Raw genomic sequence first — 4,055 nt, forward strand, 5'->3', positions numbered from 1 at the left:
TTCAGTTCTGCAATGAATATCATATAGATAACGTATCAAAGCAGGATGAGTGGACAATCACAGACCAAATTTGATATAGGAGATGAGGGTCTTTTACATTTAAGAGCATTTGTCACATATGAATTGTCATGTACACTGAGATCTCTTTAGAATTAAACATCAAAAAACAAATTAACAGTACTCATCTACGCCCAGCCCTTGAACCACTGTGTTGCTTATGCACCCCAGGACTCATGCATGAAAAGAGTGATGGTCTCTTTGGCTTTGAGCCAAACAGAAAAGTTCTAAGGGGAACCCCGGCTTTTGTTGACAGGCTCCGGAAGTTTTGTTGGGCTCGGTGGCTTCTTGCTATAGATACCTCGAGATTCTCTCTGAGCTTCAAGAGCACCCTTCCAACCTCCACTTGAAGGCCTCTTACATGGTCCAGCCCAGCTTCTAGCTCCTTAGCAACTTTGTTATTCTCTTGTTTCATATTAAGCACCTCTCCTTGGAATTTTGCAGCTTGAAAAGGATTGAAGTGAACTTCATCACATTTATCCAGAGTTGTGATCTTTGATATATCTTCTTGTATGCTGCATAGTGATGAAAATCTGTTCTCTACCTCTCCTTTCAATAGCACGTTCTTTTCAATCCAAACTTGAAGATCTGTATTTAGATCCCTGAATTTCTTTTCCAGTACTGCTGATTCCAACTTTGCTACCTGATAACTACCAGCAAAGCGGTAAGTGTCCCCATCTTCCTGTTCATCAGTCAATCTGTGCATCTCAGTTTTCAACATGTCAAAGGATATTTGGAAATTTCGTATTTGATGATATGATGTGCTAAACCTCAACCAGAAGTTCAAGTTCTCCCCCAACACCCTGTCAATTTCTACTCTAAATTTCTCCTCTGCAACCGAACAAGCTAGCGAGTCATCAACTTGCCATTGCTTAATGTATTCCTCTATCTCAGCAATCTCTTTGTCCTCTGTAGTAGGACTGGTGCTTATCTTGGATGTTTCTTCTGACTTAGCAATCTCTTTGTCTTCTGTAGTAGGACTGGTGCTTATCTTGGATGTTTCTTCTGACTTAGCAATATCTTTGTCTTCTGTAGCAGGACTGGTGCTTATCTTGGATGTTTCTTCTGACTTCTCTATATTCTCAATAATAGAAGCACTCATCTTTTTCTGCAAAGAACTTAGCATGCGCCTAAGCGAGTGGATCTCCTCATCTTTCGTTGCATTGGCACTCTTAAGTTCCTTCAGTTCTGACATTGCCTCAAGATGGTACTCTTGATTTCTCTTCTCAATTTCTGAAAGCTTTTGCTCTGTATCTTTGTAGCTCTGAAGTACAGATGCATAATCTTCTAATGGAATCTTACTCTCACCTTCGGATTCTTTTGGAAGTAGCTGTTTCTGGGCTACAAGGCCTTCTGAGGTTTCTTCATGTTTCTCAATTTCACTTGTAGTGCCATGCAAAGATTTGGATGGCTCGTTTTGCACAGACAGACTTGTTAGTCCTGAGTCATCTTCCAGAGAAGCATCGCCTTTGGAGCCTCGCAATGAATCCACGAAGTCACTGATTTCTTGCTCAGGAGCATGTAATGTTTCGACGAATTCAGTAAGTTCATGTGTGGCTTCAGTCATTTGTTTACAAATGTTCTCGGATCCATTTTGCACAGACTTCCAAATATGTTGTACTTCTTGCAGCATGTCTTCAACTTTCTTCAACCTGTCAGCCAAGTTACTAGAATCAACAACCAAAGCCACCTTGTCTTGCTCCAAAGCATGCAGGCGCTCATGAAGGCCATCTATCTCAGTCTTCATTCTATCAATCTGAGCATTCTGTGAAGTAGTAGCAAGTTCAAGGTTGATCACCTTTTCTACAAGTCGATCAACCTTATCCGCTAATTCTGCAACTGATAGCTCAGGGTAAGATTCAATTATTTCTTTGACTCTTTGACATATTTCCTGGAGGTCAAGCCTGCCCTCATTCAGAGCAGAATCATCAGCATCATCGAAAGGCAGTGCGTGGACCAGTTCCATTTCATGATGATCATGCCCATCCATTTGCGCGTGAGGCAGCCCACATTCATTCTTGAAGGTTTTCAGCTTTTCAATTGCCTCATTGGCTCGTCGGAGCTCCACCTTCGCCTCTTCAGTCGATCTGTTTTTCTGGTCCTGCAAGTTCACCAACGTATCCTCACACGACATAATGGCTTGCGCAGCCATCAATGCCCGAGCTTCATTGTCTTCAATGGCTACACCAGTGCTGAAAGCATCTTGCAAATTGCAGACCTCATCCTGCAACTCGGCCACCTGTTTCTCGATGTCTAGATACTTGCCTAGTGAGCTGTCGTACGAGGTCTTCAAGAACTCTTTCTCAGTCTGTAGTGCCAGGATTTGTTTCTGCAGCTTGTCTATCTCCTCCTGCGCCTTCTCCTTGGTCATGTTGGAGGTGACCCTCCGCTGTGCTTGGGGCCCCCTCTTAGGGACCGGACTGGTGCCCCTGCTCGCGTTCTGCGAGCCCATGGACAAGCCTTCCAGCGCAGGGAATTTGAAATTGCTGAGATCAATCCCACCGATTGCCTTCGGTAACCCCTCACCATCCCCCTCTTGCATTGATAGCTGCACATGGTCTGGAAACACAGTGGCAATGGTGTGGTTGGCCTTGTGCAGCTCACTGGATATCCGGTCAAACCTGTCGGCAAGGGCCTGATAGGATCTGAACATCTCCTCCACGTGATTGATGAGCTCTGGCCGGCTTTTGAAGTAGAGCTCTGCTTTCTTGCCGAACGAATCGCCGTCGGCCCCAATGAGCTTGAGCATGGACTTTACCCTGTCCTCCATCTCTGCGCAGCAAAAGAAAGAAAAAGACACAATCACTGAGCAATGTGCAATACAAACTCGTCATACGACGGGGGATGACAGGTGAATTACCGCCGACGGTTGTTTCAAGCCACTTAGACTGGGTGGTGCGGATGTGCGACGCCCACCACCAGGAGTAGGCGTTGCTGGCCGCGCGCTGCAGCATAGCCGGCCCGGGTCACACCGCGGCGCGGCCGCCCGCTCCTCCCTCCTCTTCCTACTCCGCGTCGTAGGCCGCACCCTTGCCGCGACGCGGTGGACGGAGCCGAGACGTGGCGAGGGTGCGCCGAGCGGCGAAAATTGTGGGGACGTCGGGCCGAGCCGCGGGGGGCCCGGGGGAGAGGAGAGGGGGAGGTAGGGTCGGTGGCGGGGAGCGGCATGGCAAAATAGGGAGGGGGCGGTGGTAGTTCCTTTCGTGCGGTTGCCGCTGCCGGGCGAGCTGGTGGTGGTTCACGGGCGGGTGGCTGGGCGCGACGCCCGCGGCCGGCGGTGCGGATGGCCGGGCGCGAGAAGCGGGCGGCATGGGCTGGTTTGTGGGGGTTTCCGCGCGTGGCCCGGCGGGTGCGGTCGGCTGCGTTGCCGGACGACGCACGTGGCGCTGGACGCCGGCGCACGAGGCGGGCGGCACGGTGGTGGTGGACTGGCGGTGCTTCCTCGCCGCTGCGACTGCGGGGGGCTCAGCAGGTGGCCCGATGTGCCCAAGGGAGGGCGGCGCCGCTCGGTCCACTTCAGTACTTCACCCACTTTGTGTGAACTGCACAAAACGATTCAAATAATTCAAAAACACATGGATTTTACAGTTATCGTACAGGAATTTTATAAAATCAGTTTAATTCACATCAAATTTAAATGAATTTAATTTCATTCACAGAAAAAAAAACATAAGAATAGCAGCTTAGCTAGCTTAACAAATACTCCCTCTAGCCATAAAACATGTCATTTAGAACAACATGTGGCCAAAAATTAGAAATTACAAGCATAAAAAAATATTAAAATGTTACGTTTGGAAACATGTTGTTATATGTGTATATTTGTATTCAAATGTACTTAAAAACTCTCACTAATTTAAAGGAATTCAAGAACATGTCCTAGAAGAAATTAGTGGCTAAATATACACGCTGAAGATCATGTAAAGCCAAATATGTCGATTTTTTTTTACCTAAGGTAGAATAATCTTTTTTTTATAAAGCCATGTTGCGCACTTTATTAA

The 4,055-nt window shown here is 47.3% G+C and overlaps 1 protein-coding gene across 1 annotated transcript; it reads right to left on the reverse strand.

Moving 5' to 3' along the window:
* On the reverse strand, positions 1 to 3,341 carry LOC8061790 (protein NETWORKED 2A). The gene is made up of 2 exons (XM_021446953.1): positions 2,918 to 3,341; positions 1 to 2,829 (listed from the first exon to the last, which is right to left on the reverse strand). Exons 1-2 carry the CDS (start codon positions 3,009 to 3,011, stop codon positions 182 to 184), a joined length of 2,742 nt encoding a protein of 913 aa, XP_021302628.1. The 5' UTR covers positions 3,012 to 3,341; the 3' UTR covers positions 1 to 181.

Source organism: Sorghum bicolor, chromosome 9 (assembly GCF_000003195.3).
Source record: "Sorghum bicolor cultivar BTx623 chromosome 9, Sorghum_bicolor_NCBIv3, whole genome shotgun sequence".
Classification (NCBI taxonomy): domain Eukaryota; kingdom Viridiplantae; phylum Streptophyta; class Magnoliopsida; order Poales; family Poaceae; genus Sorghum; species Sorghum bicolor.

Coding starts and splice junctions, on each gene's coding strand:
- LOC8061790 (XM_021446953.1), bottom strand. CDS start 3,011: ATGCTGCAGCGCGCGGCCAGCAACGCCTACTCCTGGTGGTGGGCGTCG. Junction 2,830..2,917: donor GCTTGAAACAACCGTCGGCG/GTAATTCACCTG, acceptor TTTGCTGCGCAG/AGATGGAGGACAGGGTAAAG.